General features: G+C 44.2%; 1 protein-coding gene and 1 non-coding gene across 3 annotated transcripts in view; one reads left to right on the top strand and one right to left on the bottom strand.

Moving 5' to 3' along the window:
* Positions 1-11867, bottom strand: part of TPP2 (tripeptidyl peptidase 2) — a 66761-nt gene extending 54894 nt beyond the window's left edge. The window contains exons 1-2 of one of the 2 annotated variants that reach the window (XM_065895844.1): positions 11618-11867; positions 3901-4029 (exon numbers count right to left, since the gene is read on the bottom strand). In XM_065895844.1, the coding sequence (XP_065751916.1) occupies positions 3901-4029; positions 11618-11782 (294 nt within the window). In that variant the 5' untranslated portion in view covers positions 11783-11867. The remainder of the gene's footprint in view (positions 1-3900; positions 4030-11617) is intronic. The other variant, XM_065895843.1, reaches the window with a different exon arrangement.
* A 4517-nt stretch (positions 11868-16384) lies between these two features.
* LOC136137896 (U6 spliceosomal RNA) lies at positions 16385-16488 on the top strand. Its single transcript, XR_010656757.1, has one exon. It is a non-coding gene; the product is annotated as a U6 spliceosomal RNA (small nuclear RNA).
* The last annotated feature ends 20 nt before the right edge of the window (positions 16489-16508 follow it).

Here is a 16508-nt window from a genome sequence, read left to right as displayed (position 1 = left end):
TTAACCGTCAGCAGTTTACAGGCTATTTGGAAGAAGCAGAAGTAGAATACAGGTATTTGACTCATTTTAAAGCACGGTTAAATCAAAGAAACTTGAAGACTTTACTGTGTTGCTTTCTGAAAACTCTGTACTAAAGAGTTCTGAGAGATCCCACTAGCTAGAATCCCAGTGACTAACAACATTATTCTTTTTAATGACTACTGCAAAATATCTGAACACCTGCACATGCTTGAAAAAAATTAACTGAACATGTGTGTAACTATGGTTTGTGTATGGCTGGAGAAGGGAACTGTAACCAAGAAGACGGGTGGAAAGTCGGTATGAGGACCAATTAGTCCCCAGCTGCCTACCCCCACATCCTGCATGAAGGTGATGAGAGACAGCTGGGATGTGAACTCTCTAGAGAGGTCTACATCCTCTCTAGAGAGGATGGGAGAGACGAGGCACAGTGAAGAGTCTGCAAGAACTCTCCCCAGGTGCCTTTCAAGGCTCAGGTCCCCAGATGCTGAGGGCCAGGCTCCTCTCTCACTCCTCTGCCCCCAAACTCCAGGCCAAACAGGCGAAGGTCCTCTTTGAGGTAACTGGACATCTCAATGGAAAAAATATACCATATACGGAGATCCTGGGGCCTCCCATGATAGTATCGTGACCCTACAGTGAGACCCACACCACAGACTCTCCACAAGCAGGGAACTTCCAATCACCTTTCATGTGCCACTAAATCAGAGACAGCTGCGGTGAGGGGACACCCGAGGAAAAGTGCTCAGGTCAAAAGCAAAGCACACGGAAGAACAGGCCGGGGAAGCAGGAGGAGGGTTGGGAGGAGGTGAAGGAAAAGGAGAGCAAGATCAGGAGAAAGAAGGAGGGCAGGAGGAAGCAGAAGGTGAGGAAGAGGAACAGAAGAAGTCATGAGACAGAACTTTTCAAGACAATGATATTCTCACAGATAAAACACTGTATACATGACACAGAAATGTGCTCTGAGGGAACATGAACAGACTTCTGCAATTAAAAATTGGCAAAATTCAATACATGAGCTAGAAGAAAATGTTGAGAACATCTTGGAACTCTCTCAGGAAGGAAAAAAATCAAACAAAAGCAATGAAGAAAAGGTAGAAAACTGGAGGATCAACTAAAGAGGTCAGTGTCCGCTTAACAGGAGTCTCAGATAAAAGAACAGCAAAAAAGTGGGAGGAAGTAACCCAAGAGACAATGCAAGAAAATTTCTCAGAAATGAAGGACCAGAGAGCTAAACCCTCTTCTTCCACTTTTAATTCTACAGATAAAGTCTAAAAGTAGGGGGTAAAAATTAGAATAAAAAGTATTTTAGCTTGTCATTTAAAACTCTGAGATAATATATCAAAGCCTTAACCCTGGTTGAGCAGGAATTGGTGGTGATCCATGGAAAGGGGAGTGAACTTTTCTTTAGAAGCCTTGTAGAAGGTTCTTTAAACTATGAAGACATATTGGATACAATTAAAAATTAAATTAAAAAACTCACTATACTGATGGGCTGAGAACAGTTAATAGCACAGCTAAAGAAATATATCACCAAGTTGAGAAAGGATGTAAATACCGATCTATCAATTTTCTGATCTTACTTCACAGCCATGTATACAATACACTAATTCTACCTTTAAGCACTAGTAACATTACAAGTGTGGATGGTTTATCTAGAGCATGGGCTACAACTATTCAAAAATAGATTTTTGAGGATACTATTGATACTTTATATGATTCTAAATCTGCCTGACTTACTAGGAATGTTCTCTAGTTTCCCAGAGTACTGTAACTCACAGGAATCCCAGGTTTCTCTTTGAAACATACTCTAAATAACAAGTTGACTTGGGAAAGACAGGCAAAACTAGAGCAATTCAGGTGTGCAGAAAGTCAGTTCCCTGCAGTATTTCTTTTTAAAGCACATGGTGCCTTTGTCAGCTTGGGCCACCATAAGAAAATACCACAGACTGGGTGGTTTAATAACAGACATTTGTTTTCTCACAGTTCTGAAGGAGCACGAGATCAGGGTGCTAGCATGGCCGGATTCTGGTGAGACACCCTTCCTGGCCTGCAGGCATGGCTTTCTCATGGTGTCCTCACAGAGCAGAGAGAAAGCAAGCTCTCCCTTAGAAGGGCACTTATCAAGGCGCTAATCCCATCATGAGGGCCCCTCCCTCATGACCTCATCTAACTAACACTAATCACCTCCCAAAGGTCCCACCTCCTACTACCATCACACTGGGTGTTAGGGCTTCAACATACGAATTCAGGGGTCACACATGCAGTCCACAACATGCGGGAAAAGAAGCAAAACTGGGATATGAATGCCTGCCATCTGCCTGTGACAGGCAGCGGAACTGTGAACATAAGGAGATATTACTCCTGTGATTATGTTATGGGAAGTAATATGGCAAAGGTGAAGAGCTTTTTCAGATGCAATAAAAGGTCCCTCATCAGGTGACTGAATTCATCAAAAGGAGAGTGCCCTGGTGAGCCTGACCTAATCAGGCAAGCTCTTTAAAAGAGAGACTGGGGTCACCCCCGAGGTCACAGAGATTCTCCTGCTGGCCTTGAAGAAACACGCTGTCATGAATGAATTCTCCCAACAACAGGGCGAACCTGGAAGATGACGATCCTGAGCCTCAGTTGAGACCACAGTCCCAACCAACACCTGACTGAGGTCTTGTGGAACCCTGAGCAGAGGACCGCAAGAAGTCGTGCCCAGACTCCTGACCCACAGAAACTGCGAGACAGTAAATGTAGGAACGTATGCGGTAAGCTGCCGTTTGTGTTAATCTGTTGTGCTGCACAGAAAACTAATACACTGCCGTGACGATCTTACCTGAGAGACAAGGTCTAAACATGATTCAGATAGATGGTAAAAGATGGGAAGTTCAATATAGCTCTTTAGGTATCTAAATAACCACAAATTTACCTTCCAAACTAATTCTGCTTATTGTTTGAAAAGATAAGAGTACTGAAACACAATCAAATTCTTGCCATCTAACAAACCCATTAGCTAATATCTCATGAACTGCTTTATGTTTGTTTCCTAATCATCTTTCATGTTAGCTTACCCCAGCCTTTCTGCCAAGTACATGGAATAAGACAAGGTCAGATATTTAAGTCCACAAATATTAAAGCCTAAATATTTCAAGTCCAAGTTCCCAGAAGGGAAAAGCGGAAGGCAAAACTACATTCTCATCACTTTTCCCACCTTTCGACTTAAATCTTAAAATTTTTAGAATACAGCAGCCATACTGGGAAAAAAAAAAAAAATCCCAATTCCAAGCCCACTATCAAACAACAAAAACAATAACTTCCACTAAGATGGACCCTAAGGGTCCACACCACCTGGTACCCATGGCCTTGTAAAATCCCCTCTCTGTAAGCGTGTGCTGATCTACTGACTCACTTTGAATGAAAAGAACATGGCAGAGGCAACAGGCACCACTTCCAACATCATTTTATAAAGGGACCAGAGCCGCCACCTGGGCTCTCTCTGACTGCTTGCCCTGGGGAAGGCAGCTGAATGCTGTGAAGCAGCCGCATGGAGAGGCCCAGGTGCTGAGGAACCAAGCCTGCCAATAAACACAAACTCCCCTTCCCCAGCCACATCAAGCCTTCAGATGAAATCACAGCCCTGGCCGACAGTTAGCAAGCTCAGGCGAGATCTTGAACAGAGGCACCCAGCTAAGTCACATCCAGATTCCCAACTCACAGAAACTGTAAAATAACAAATGTTTGTTGTTTTAAAGTGTGAAGCTTTGAGGTGATCTATTATATGGCAATAGGTAACTAATACCATACCATGAAATGTAAGGTAAAAACGTAAAATGCTTTGAGGTGATAGTACAAAAAAAAAAGAAAAAAATTCAATAAAAAGATAAAAGCTCCAACCTTAAGCACTCTTCCTGAAAGACCAATAATTTCACCATCTTTTGGCTCTACCACTGTAGCAGTGTTCACATCACCACTTCCTGTTGTGTCAATGATATCAATGATTTTCGGTCTTCCATCAGTTGTAACCTGAAAATTAAGAGACAATTAAAATATGAATTATAGATTTTAGTTTTTATCCTTAAAGCAATGCCAGCTCCCGTACGTGTGTGTGTGCATGCACATGTACCCATAACTAAAATATCCTATAAAATCTGCATTCATTTTAAAAAGAGAACTGAAGTTTTAAGCCAAAAAGCCTGACAGATACTAACGAGAAGATTTAGTTACAGAAAACAGCACAGAATCCTTCAAGTGGTTTCATGTGTTCAGGTAGATACTTCTTGGGCACTTACCACAGGCCACACTCTGTTAGGTGTCAGGAGTACAGCAATGATCAGTACACAAAATGCCTGACCTCACACACTCTGTGTTACATGGACTCAATCAACAAGTCAAATATATAACACGTCAGATAGTAATCACTACTAGGAAGAAAATCAAGCAGGGAAAGGAGACAGGTGGTATGGGGCTTTCGATACTAATTAGGCTGGTCAAGAAAGGTATCACTGAGAAGGTTAACATTTGAGAAAAGGTCTGAAGAAAGTGAGTTTTTGGTTGGACAAAACTTTACGGGGAAAATGTTTAATAACATTTCATTATTGGAGGTTACACTAACACTCAAACTTCTTAAATCAAGTTCAAACTTAGCACTCAAAACTTGTCTCTCCCCAGGCCTTGCCATCTCGGGAAGCCAACACACACCCAGCTGCTCAAGCCAGAAACTTAGAGTCCTCAGATTCTTTAGTTTACTCCTCACAACAAATCTCTCAGAAAGTCCTCTTCCTTCTACCTCTAAAGTACAGTTCAGACCCACCTCCCCTTGATTCTTCACTACTGGTGTCCTGAACCTCTCCACCACCACCACTTCCTGCTCATACGCAATGCTGGCTCCCAGGAGGCCCTCCACAAGCAACAGCAAAGCCAGTCGGGTTGCGGCAGTCCTCCACTGAACACCCTCAGTGGGCTCACAGATATCGGGAGTGGACCCTGCCCAGGGTGCCAGTCACTCCCGCCTCTGACCACCTGGTCTCCTTTCAACTCCTTGGACACGGCCACCTTCCTCCTGCCTCGTGACTTTCTGCACCAGGTCCTTCTGCTGGGAATTCTCTGTTTCTTCAGTTGTTCCACAGGTATCCCAGTCTCACCTTTCCATTTTCTAGTAAAATACCGCCCCCTTCAGAAAGGCCTCCCTTATGATCTCATTTACGTCCTCGTCATCCTAAGCCTGATTACTCTTTCTCACTGTACCTTGTTTCCTTCACAGAACTTAACTCAATTCGTAATTACTGTCTGTGACTCTTTACCTGTTTGCACTATCAGAAGATAAGCTCCATAAGGGCAACGGCTATGTCTATTTTATTCACCAAACTACCCCAAACCTAGCAGTGCCTGTTAGGTACTCAAGGCATATGGGATTGTTGGATGGCCTGACACAAATTACTTAGCATTAAGATTGATTTTCCTCAGCTGTGGTTTCTTGGCCAGCCCCAGACTTTCATTTGGGCCATGCTGACTGCTACAGCTAACAGTAATACCGAATATCCTTATTGCCTTTGTGGGAAAAACTATTTTGGGGCTCTTTCTGGGCTAGCTTTGCAAAGGGAATTTGCAGCATTCAAGATATACATGCTGAGTTACCAGCAGGAATCAGGTGTGGAGACACAAAAAAAGACAGAAAAATGAAGACCCCCCCCACCCTCAAGAGAGAAACAGGAATGTAAAAAAATGCCTATAGTGTGACAAGAGTACAGCCTTCAGATTCCTCTTCCACCTGGAGAATTCCCCCTCTTTAAGACGAAGTGTAGTGTCCATCACTAGGAGTCTTTCTGGTCTCACACCCTCCTCCCCAACACCAACTGCAGTGTCCTCAGAGCTCTGCAGTTAGGGTGCACCCGAAAGGAGGCGGGGGAATTCACTATGTGGAGGAAACAAACACACGTTTTTTTTTGACAAGGCAAAACTAGGGGGTGGCTGGTGGATCCCGGATCTCACTCCAATCATCGACCAACTGGGGGCTGACAGCTCTGTCAGGGGCCGCACAGCTGTTATTTTTATGTATGGTAATTCATCAGCTGGATGTTCATTTCTGGGGGGGCTGTCTATACTAGTAATAAGTATTCTAACATACTGAGAAGGCTCAAAATCATAATTAAACAAAAATCACTGCAGAAATCATACCAAACCCTGATAAAATTATGATAAAACTTAAATCAGGGGCTTCCCTGGAGGCACGTGGTTAAGAATCCACCTGCTAATGCAGGGGACATGGGTTCGAGCCCTGGTCCGGGAAGATCCCACATGCCGCAGAGCAACTAAGCCCATGCACCAAAACTACTGAGCCCACAAGACACAACTACTGAGCCCATGTGCCACAACTACCGAGCCCATGTGCCACAACTACTGAAGCCCACGTGCCACAACTACTGAAGCCCGTGCTCCGCAATGAAGAGCAGCCTGCACCCGCCACAATTAGAGAAAGCCCACGCACAGCAACGAGGACCCAATGCAGCCAAAAATAAATACATATATAAATAAATTTATTTAAAAAAACCAAATCAGACACTGATTTTGAAGGGACTGGCTAGTATCTTTAAGAATAAAATAAAATGAAAATAAAGGAATGAAGAAAAATGTAAGAAAATCTAACAAAAATAGAAGCCACTAAGAGGAAGTTAATACTCTCCTATAAAGTTAAAACTAGCCAGATCATGTACTAAGACCATAAGCAAATAATCTATTTTAAAATGTATTCCAAATAAGCACACAATTTGAAAGCTACACCACAGCCCTAAGAACACAAACCATTTGTCTTCGCTTTCTCGTTCAATGACCAAACAACTTCGGTGACTTGAGATTGAGAATCACAAGAGATCACTAACAAGTCAGACATGGATCCCTCTCATTAGAAACCTCATTATGAGTGTGAGCAAAGGAAGAAAGCCTAACGGGATTTAGTGGTTTATTTACCATCTACAACTGCCACAAGCTTTACTCACTAGGATCTCTCTCTCTCTCTCTCTCTCTCTCATTAAAAATTCTCATACATGCAGTTACTCCTTCCTTCAACCATTAGGTAAAGGGAACCACTCCACTGGAGATAAGAAGATACAAGAGGGAGTTTAGGGTTAGGAAGGACAGGTTTTAAAAAGGCAAATCAGCTGAGAATTTTGTAGAGGGGCTCTGGGAGGAGGCCAGGAAACTGAACTGCTAACACTGGAACTCTATCCCTCATCTTTGAGGACAGGGAGGGGTACCATGGGCCTGAAGGCACAGTTACTATGAGGAGAGCTAAGGTGATAAGCCCTGGGAACGGGGTGGGAGACTGAGATGCTTACTGGGCGCCACTGGCCGAACAGAACAGAAATGGCCCAAAGATATTCTCCCTGAACATCAAGAATCTACGTTACTTTGCGTCTCCACTGAAACAGTTATAGTGAAGTTGGTGAGGGTTTGTAGAGGATTGGAACAAAAGGGGGAAGGTTCGCAAACTATCCTGCACAAGCCAAAGTGAACGTATAAGCATCCACTTGAAATTTCAGGGAAGATACTGAAAATACTCCTTTAAGCAAAGAATGGTATGTCATAAACAAACACTATTAAATGTTATTCTAAGAACATAATGATGAATGAATAAGACAGGCTTTGCTTTCAGAAAGCTTACAATCCAGTTGGGAAGACAAATGAGAAAAGAGAACAGGACTTCCCTGGTGGCACAGTGGTTTAGAATCCGCCTGCCAAAGCAGGCGACACAGGTTCGAGCCCTGGTCCAGGAAGATCCCACATGCCGTGGAGCAACTAAGCCCGTGCGCCGCAACTACTGAGCCTGCGTGCTGCAACTACTGAAGCCCACGTACCTAGAGCCCGTGCTCCACAACAAGAGAAGCCACTGCAATGAGAAGCCCGCACACCACAAGGAAGAGTAGGCCCCGCTCGCCGCAACTAGAGAAAGCCCGCATGCAGCAACGAAGACCCAACACAGCCAAATAAATAAATAAATTTATTTTTAAAAAAAAAAGAGAACAGCAATATAGGACAATAAATAATAATGATAAGGACAGTGTCTAGGAAAGCATGTTAAGAACACAAAAGCCAGCTTGGGGGAATCAGGAAAGGCTAACTGAAAGGGAGGTAATAAAACTTAAATTAATGGAGAGCACCCACTATTAGTAACCAAGTACATACCTATGATAACTTCCTTACTGTACTCCATTATATTTTAGTGAAGGTAAAATTAGAAAGACTTTTACAGGACTACTTCCTCCTTCCCAAACTGTTTTTTTCCCATGAGGAAATTGTGGACATTATCACATATATACATTTTTTTTCCATTCAACACAAAATGTTACAAGCACATTTCATACAAAATGAATTTGGATATATGCTTTCAAGGAATTTTAACTGAACCAGGAAAAAGGTATATAAGCCGATATACTAAAATGAAACATTTTAGGGAATTCCCTGCCGTCCAGTGGTTAGGACTCCGTGCTTTCACTGCTGAGGGCCTGAGTGCGGCCAAAAAAAAAAAATTTCTTTTAAGTGCTATAGGATATGAAAAAATTGCTATGAGAGCAAACTGAATAACTGTCACCAGGGACTGGGCCTTACTCCTCTTTGAACCCCCAGGTCCTAACACAGCGGTTGGCACACACACATAAATACACAGTGGGGGGGCTGAATTAATATCACTAGATAACCCCAAAGGTAACAGGTGAAGGCCCAGCTGGTCTTAAGGGATTAAGTAGGTGTTTACAGGTGATTGTAGAAGGCCTGCAGGCAGATTAAACCCCACATGCAAAGGCATGTGTTGGGGAAAGACCTGGAACATCTGGGTGAGAGCAAAGCTGTGAAATGCTGTTGGTGGAAGCACAGGCAGGGTGCTTCAATGGTGGGCAGAGTGGATGTGGACAGAAATGGTCGGATGAGAACCGAGGCTACGCAAAGAGCTGGAGCTGAATGGCAAAGAGCTGTGCAAAGTTCAAATCTGGGGGTTTCAACGCAAAGACAACTGGGATGCCCAAATAGTTCTGTTTTATATTAAGCAAAGGTGTGATGGGTTGTTTTGTTTTGTTTTTTAAGGAAAGTAACTTTGGCCATGTGAAGGGTGACCAATGGCAGCCAGGAGACCCGCTGGCTACCATGGGTTTATTTCCAGGTCCAGTCCAAGCCTCATCTCTTGTCCGCGAAGCCTGATTGCTCCAGCTCTCACTGGTCCCCTGATCAACTTCTGTTAACAGTTATCTGCAGGACTACATCATCTCTTAACGCAGAATGTTAGGGACCTGGCAGGTGCCTGAATATTTGCTGAGGAAAAGACTTAACCATTTATTTAATTACTCCTCCTCTCATGCTGGCCACCCTCTACATTTAATGAAGCCTACACGCTATCACAAGAGAACTGGGCCCAAGGTCGTCACCAAAGAATGGGACTAGAATGGGACTCCCCACTGTGTTCCTGAAAACTCTCCCTTGCACTCCTAGTCCCCTACTCAGACACCATCTGCCTTTCCAAATGTCCAGTTCAACCTCCTCTTCCCATTTCACTCTTTCCTTCCACTTTATTTCTATCCACCGTCTCATCTTAATGATGTATACACAGATCTACAAGATACATTTGTTAAAGGTAAAGGGGGGAAAAAAACCTTAAAAATCCACTCATGTTTGCAAGCCACCTTAGTGAACTTCTTTCAGATGGCCACGTTTAGGTCAATCTCTCAGAGTTCAAGTTGTTAGAAGAGTTATGTTTTCATTTTACTTCAAATATGTTGTTGCTCAAACATTTATTATTACATGCACATAATATCTAATGCGTATTCATCCTTCAGAGAGATGGTGATTCAAGATCCAGCATAAACTCCCTCTACTAAATAGCCTTGCTTAAAAAAATCAGTGTTTGTTTAACACTTTCCATGAGCACTTTAAGAAGTCACATGTAATTAATCGCCTCAATTTTCAGAGCAACACTGTGGGATGAGAATTACTGCTACTTTATAGAGAGAGTAATGGAATTATTTGATAAGCAGGTCCGGGAAATTCTACAAAAGCATTTTTACTGAGACATTACTCCTCCAAACTCTTCTGATCCCCTTATTATCCGGACAAAAGGGCCAGTGACCACTTACTCCAGCTGTTCTCCTCCCACTTATCCCTATAAAAAGTAAACACACACCACACCAGAATGGAAACCATTACTGCACGGTAATGAAGCCTCAATGAGGTGATAGCTGTCACTGCTGTACATCTTCGGAGCTCTTAAGAAAACTGGACAACCAGAGCTACCAGGAGGGAACGCGTCACCTGCTCCTCTCTGATGCACCAGAGCTGCCTGGCAGGGCCACCATGAGGGGTCCTGCGCTCCAGAGTGCTGCTGAAGAATGAACAGGAGGGAGCAACGTTCCCAGAGGGATTCTCTACAGAGTCGGTCGGACTGGGAACCGGACTGGTTCCCTCCCCACCCCCCACCCCACCCCCGGCATTACATCCTAACTTCCAAAATGCTACCTCAGTTATACGAGAGCACAATAAGGGATGCAGAGGAGGGAGAGGCACGGGGGAGGAGAATTATTAAACTTCAGGGTTTTAAGAAATACAGGGGAAAGACTGATACAAGGAAGAGATCAGCGTACAGGAGGATTAGGTTAGACATTTGGGAGATGAGTCTTGAAACTGTGAAATTGTTTATTGCTGGGTTTCGGTGTAAGGCTCAGGCTACTAAATTTACAAAAGTCAAACTTTGAAGACTTTAATGAGAATGCTTTCAACAGAGAGACACATTTTAAAAAATTACCTTTCGGCATGGTACCCTGATCTAACGATTTCAAAGGTGGCTAGGGCAAAACAAAATAACTTTAAAAAATCATGAAGTATGTTGTCTTACATTTTGAGGCTGAAAAAAAAATACGGAAGGATAATTTAATGCAGTCTGAAGAGTTCGCCAAAAACAAAGTTGGGTTCTTCTTTATATCAAAGACTAAGCCATGCGTTTCACTGACCCTAACAAGTACATTGCGGAAGAGGGTTAAAAATAGAATACATAAAACTACCAGAGGAAACAATTCCGGAAGTTGACCGAGTTATCTTCTTGAAAGCCGGCTTTCGTGTTTCAAGATAAACTATTCCTCCCCAAACCAAACCTCCCGAACGACAGCAATAAAAATGAAGTTCTGATAGGTCATTTGCCCCTTCCCTGTTTCCTTCCCACCCCCCGCTCCCATGAATAACAAAACAGTAAAATCCTCCTTTGCAAATAACAGGCACCCGCCGGTTGGTGCCCAAGACACGAGGCACCCGCGGAAGAAGGCGGTGTGCTGGGCAGAAGCCCGAGGGCCCGGGCCTGGAGGCGCCTGGGTAGGAAGGGGCTTCCTGGGCGACCGGCGGCCCCGGGCGCCCCGACCAGCCGCTTTTGTCTGGGCCGGGATCAGGGCCCAGCCGGGGCGCCCGGCCGCCGGCCCCTCGCACCCCGCCCCCCGTCGGGCCCTCCGCCTCCTCCCGGCTGCTCTCCCTCGGCCGCAGAGCGGGCTTCGGCCTGCGAGGCTCCAACGCCGCGTCCCCTCCGCGTTCCCGGCCCGGTGGCCGGCCGCCCGCGCCCCCGCGCCCGGGCCCTCGGCGGCTGCCGCACCTGCATGCCCGGAGCCCCGGGGTCGACTCCCGTGTCCAGGACGGCGATAAGCACCCCCCGACCGTCATACTCCGGGTAGCGGCAGAGGAAGGACGCGGCCCCAGTCTCTTTCTTCGGGAGGAGGCCGTGGAAAGGGAAGGGCTCTTCGTTCGCTGCGGTGGCCATGGACGCAAGCTGGAGGGCGAAGAAGAGGCAAACTGCCAGGTTGCGCGCGGACGAGCTACGCGAGGACACCCGGGCGGCCGCGGGCCTGGGCGGGGGCGAGGGGCGGGGCCATCCACCGGCCAATCCAGGCCCGCCAGGGAGAGGCGGCCAATCGCGCGCTGCTACGTAAGCCAACGGTGCCGCTCTCTGGAGCTGGGCCCGAGTGTTGCCCGGGCCGCAGAGAAGGAGGTGGAGTCGGAGGCGTTGTTGGAGGCTTCAGTTCTCGAACCTGGGGTCTTAAAGAGACTCGAGTTTGGGATTTTTAGGGGACGGCCGGCTCCCAAGCAAAGGGTCCGCATGTCCCGGGCCGAAACACTCCTCCGGGAACGGGAAAGGAAATGGGCTGCCAGTCTGTTGTAACAGGTACCTCCCGCTGGCAAGCGATGGTTTCCGAACTTGTGGTTGTGGACTAAACTTTTCGGTCAGCTGCTGCAGGATCCCCGGTTGCCCCGAGGAAAGGGAGCCAACTCAGGCTCGCTAAACCCCTAGGAGTGTGGATTTTGGTGAAATGCCGGTACAAAAATTTTTGAGAGGGAGTTCTTTGATTCAGTGGTGTAGGGATTGTGTTCCTCTTTCTCGAGTGTGTCCCTTTGATGGGGGGGGATGGGGGGGCGTATAGGGTGTGGATGGGCCAGAGCTGCCATCAACAGGAAGTGGGTTGTAGGCCGTTCAGTCGTCCTCGTAGCCAGTAACAAATACCAGCCTGAAGTGGGCCCCTCCTATCCTCATTGCTCACCCTGGGCTTCCGGGATTTCTGAAAAACATTCTTTTTTTTTTTTCTCACTCTCTCTTTAAATTGATGTTTCTGGTTGGTCCTGAAGGTTCTCCACTCAATTATCGAGCCAAAATTTGCAGTTTTTCAGATTAACAGTGGCGGCTATCAATTGCTCCGTGCTGCACTAGCGGCCCTTAATGATCTTTCTGTCTGTATTCTTGCCAGGGTAATCTTAGTGTTTTGTGTGGATGTGCCAGCGACCCATTTGGCAATCTGGCGGGGCTTATGGACACCTCAGAACAATTTTAAACTCATAAAATTTAATATATAGAATTATTCCGGAAATTATGTTGAAATAGTTATCAAAATATGAAAACCAACTTTTTTATATAGCAAGTTTTATACATATAATTATATGTATGCTTCTTTGCATGAAATAACAGGAGCTAGCACCAAATCTAATAAGCTCCCATAATTTCAAAATAGTAAAGAGCGTAAATAGTATTTTGACACATCTGTAACGTACTGTGATAAACATTTTTATTGGTGAAACAGTAACAAACAGTAACTGCTGATACCACTCTGGTTATTACCTACATCTATAATTGAAGGGAATATTTAATTAAAAGGTTAGTGGAAGTAAGGATGTATTTTTTTTTTCCTACTCAAGTTTTTGAACCCCATCAGATTCTATCATGGACTCCAGGTTAAGAATGCTTGGTGTAAAGGGAAATTCTATGTACACCAGTTTCCAATCCATAGGATTGGGAGATTCTCCACTAAATCTCAAAAATTACTGTAATGGCTGTGCAATTTCTTTGACTTGATTACTTGTCCATTTCTTCTATTCCATAAATCTTAGAGAAGCATGTTCTCTTTAGTGGAGAGGAAATGGAGAATAGTTAATGTTTTCTTTCCTACTCCCAACTGTGTTTATGTTACCTCTAGAAAAGGGCTTAAAATTAATGGTAAAGAAAAGACATACAGAAGATATTCAAATAGAACATGTAGTGACAGAATGGAATAGCTTCCAGTTTCAAAGGAACCGGTAGTCCAGTTGCTTCATTTTACAAATGAGGAGCAAAGGTAGACAGGTTTACTGGCTGCCACGGGTTATGAAATGGAGTTAGTGAAAAAGCTGGATTTCTGTTCTCATAGTCTGCCCCCAGTATTTTCTACCACACCTGTTGTGCTCTCTGACCAGAGTGTCATCCAGTGAATGGATGGTGAATGAACTGTTCATTGTGAAACCAAAGTGGCAGACTTTTTATTAGACTCCTATAACAATGTTCTTTAAAAAAAAAATTTTTTTTTCTTACGGCTCCCATAAAAATGTTTTAGAAAAATTACGTACCCTCTTGTATAGTTTTAATATAACTTTTGAAATTTGTCATCATACGTTCAAGAAATTATAAAGGATGTGATATCTGGCATTTTATAAATATTGACATTCTTTAATAAAACCTCTACATCATTCATTTAAATATAGCCAGTTGAATGTTACTCTTTGATATCTGCCATTCTATTTATATACCTGAACATATTCCATTTAAAATCAGATATTCGACATCACTATTTCTTCTTGAAATTTTATTAACATTCTACACAGAATTTTATCCAAATGTAATTTACATTTATGATGGAAAGTCCTATTGATCATTTATTATTATCTGCAACAAAAATATGTATGTTAATATTTAATTTAAAATTTTTTCCTGAGATCAAAGTGTTAAAATTTTCCTTTTGGATTATCTTTCAATTACTGGAAAGTTGATCAAAAGGACATAAATAAATCTTAAGCTTTGATAAATATTTGATTAAGATAAAAATTACAGAACAAAAAGAAAATTTTTATTGAAAATGCAGTTTTTAAAAAGTTGCATGAGAGGCATGTTTCGGGGCTTTGATGAAAGGTTTTGCTGACAGTTTTTCAAATCGTCCCTTTATTTGATGCCCAAGAAGCTATTTCACCTGAAGGTGATGCACGATAGTAAGATGCCTTTTTCTAGGAAGCTGGAGACCCAGCTGTGAAACAGGTGCGAAGGGGAGGCGATATGTCCTCCCATCACAGGCACGTCTTCAAGCAGATAAGTTTGGAAAAGAGTAGATAGGACATGTAAGCCTCTGGAAATTGATCATATTGAAATTATCAATGGCTTTAAATCAGTTTGAAGACCACTGTTTTATAAAACCCCCGAAATCACTTTAAGTCAATAAGAAGTCATTTACTCTTTGTCTTCAAGCCACAGTATTCTCCACATTCTGCGTTTACACCTCCTCCTCTCTGGATTTAATGACATTGCCAGCTAAGGGAACGCTCTCAATGCCAAGTCCGTTTGTGCAACTTGACAAACAGTTTGACAGTTCATTGGCTTTAAGAAGAAAACAATGAAGATACAGATAAATACAACTAGGGCTTAGGAATGGGGAGGATGGGGAGGAAGGGGTGTCAGGACACAACGGGGTCAGCGGACCGGGGCATCCTATGTGGGGTAAAGTAACAGGCTGGACGCACGCACCCTCCCACACAGCATTGTTCGGAGCGGGAAGGGCAGAGCAGGGTGTTCCCGAGGGCCACCTCCCTTCCCTGTCACCTGCCGGGTGGGAGGCTGCGCGCCAGTGCAGAGGTGTGGGCAAAGGTATCGCTTCCCATGAGTCACTTTCTTTGTAGCTATTGCGGCACCGTATCATTTAGAGAATATTCTTTAATCAAGTATCCGAAACTGCGCAGAGATTGTGAAAGCGTCATCGTGTCCCAGATGCCGGGCGTAGAAATCCTGCGCAGCGTTAGCAGCGAGGCCACTCCTCCCGTGGCGGCTCCCAGGCGGTGATGGAGGGAAGTAGGAACGCTAGGGCCGGGCCGTTCCTGGGAGATGAGGAGCTTCCGTGACAGCAGATTTGGGCTGGCAGACTCCCCTCCGGCTTTGCCAAGCCTCCCCTAGGCTGCGTGGCACCCAGCCTTTGCTTTTCTCTTCTTTTCTCAGGGTCTAACTTGCCTCGCGGCTTGATGGCCCTCCCAGCCTTTGGTGGACCCTTGACTGTTTTACCTTACAGAGAGAGGCATTTCCCCCTATAGAATCCTTGCTCCTTTAAGCCAGTCTTGGCACTTGCTTGTCGGAGGACCCGGACTAAACTAGCTCACACCAAACTGAGATTCAGTTGCTTCAAACTTCACCACTGCTGCCCCCTGGAGGTCAAGGCCGTTATTACCATTCCTATCGAATATGCCTGCTTCCTAGACATTCTCCAGTGCAAAGCCAGATGAACAAAGGTATTTGGCAAAGCTTTAAATCACATGCCTGCGTTTAGCTGTAAAGGAGGCTGGGAAATTAACTTCTGACTTCTTGCATGGGTAGGCAGGACTGATAATGTGGGAAATTCTATAAACATAGAAAGGGCTTTCAAAAGATGCCTCTTAATTCAAAAGATTTGTTAATTATACCGAATAGCCACTTTGCCAACATATATATATCTATAATATATCCATTTAGCCTTAAGACTTACATGATTCTAAATACTTTAGATTATGCTTGCTATCCTCTCACTTTCTGTTCTTTCTACCTCCAAACTAAATTAAGCATTATAACACAGTTCCAGGTCCTTGAACCTTCAATAATAAAATGATAAACTAGGCAATTTGGACCAAGACTCCTGCTGACAGTAATCAGAAAAACTGGACAACACGTGAAAAAGTATACTCATCGGCAAAAGAGGGCTAACAGTGTGGTGAAGAATTTCTGGAGTGGATATAAACTCAGAAACTTGAGCCTAATGTTTAGGACAGCCTTGCCTTTCAGGGCAAAGGGAAGTGGGGAGAAAATCCTGAAAAATTAGAAAAGTGAAGGCCAGTGCTCACTTCAGCACACAAACTAAAATTGGAATGATACAGAGACGGTTAGCACGGCCCCTGTGCAAGGATGACACACAAATTCTTGAAGTGTTCCATATTTTTTACCTAAATGGGAAGGAAAT

This window comes from Phocoena phocoena, chromosome 18 (genome assembly GCF_963924675.1).
Source record: "Phocoena phocoena chromosome 18, mPhoPho1.1, whole genome shotgun sequence".
Classification (NCBI taxonomy): domain Eukaryota; kingdom Metazoa; phylum Chordata; class Mammalia; order Artiodactyla; family Phocoenidae; genus Phocoena; species Phocoena phocoena.
The sequence above is the reverse complement of the archived record's forward strand: the minus strand, read 5'-3'. Positions and strand labels throughout refer to the sequence as shown.